Consider the following 794-nt stretch of genomic DNA (forward strand, 5'->3'; position numbering starts at 1 on the left):
CGGCGCAGCGCGTCGCGACGCCGAGCGTGCTCGTCTCGCGCGGGATGCACGACCCAACAGAACGGACTCTATTTAGCAAACAACATTTGTACTCTGCGATTTTCTTAATCATCAATCTTAGTTATATGTGCAAAGATAAGCTGCAATTATGTGTTAGAATCCAGTCCCACTAGTTTCTAGAAAATTCTACGTTTGCAACATCGCTACCAAGTTTTGTTTGAAAAATAAAGGACAATAAACCTGAAATAGGGTCACTATCGCTCTGCTCTTGTCGTTCCCTGCGCCAGCCGGCATCGGGCGCAGGCGTGTCTGCCGCTACTCCGAACAACCCTGACACCGCACCGGCCACCATCTTCCGTGTTGATTTTGCTGCTATCTATAAATGTATTTAAAACCTTTGAGTTAAGAAGACTCGGGTGAAACAAGAAAAACAAAAAGCAACAGTTAAAAGGAAATTCACTATATTTACATTGGTATTGATGTCTACGACAGGAATGTGTTCTAAATCCGCAGCATGCTCCGCCAAACTCTTCAGTTGACGATCGCTCGGATCAGTTTTCTCCGCCAACAAAATCAGCTCTAATAAGTAATCTCTGAATACTTCTTCTTTGATAGCTTTAACATATAAAAAATAACGACAAATAATATAAATACTCAAGGTCATTAAGGATTTTAAATCTAAAATAGGTACTAACTTGTAACTGGCATAGATTGTAGAGGAGGGCTAAGGCCTTGTGCCGGGAGACACGGTGCAGTACATGGTACAGGTACATTCACTCCCTGAACACCCATAG

At 42.8% G+C, this 794-nt stretch overlaps 1 protein-coding gene across 1 annotated transcript; it reads right to left on the reverse strand.

Moving 5' to 3' along the window:
* Positions 1–6: 6 nt before the first annotated feature.
* On the reverse strand, positions 7–784 carry LOC106106800 (the record flags this gene model as incomplete). Its single annotated transcript, XM_013287460.1, has 4 exons — positions 696–784; positions 470–615; positions 241–376; positions 7–68 (listed from the first exon to the last, which is right to left on the reverse strand). Coding segments are annotated over exons 1-4 (357 nt in total), but the record flags the coding sequence as incomplete, so codon positions are not given.
* Between the last annotated feature and the right edge of the window lie 10 nt (positions 785–794).

The sequence above is a fragment of the Papilio polytes genome, unplaced genomic scaffold (genome assembly GCF_000836215.1).
Source record: "Papilio polytes unplaced genomic scaffold, Ppol_1.0 DF822158.1, whole genome shotgun sequence".
Classification (NCBI taxonomy): Eukaryota; Metazoa; Arthropoda; class Insecta; order Lepidoptera; family Papilionidae; genus Papilio; species Papilio polytes.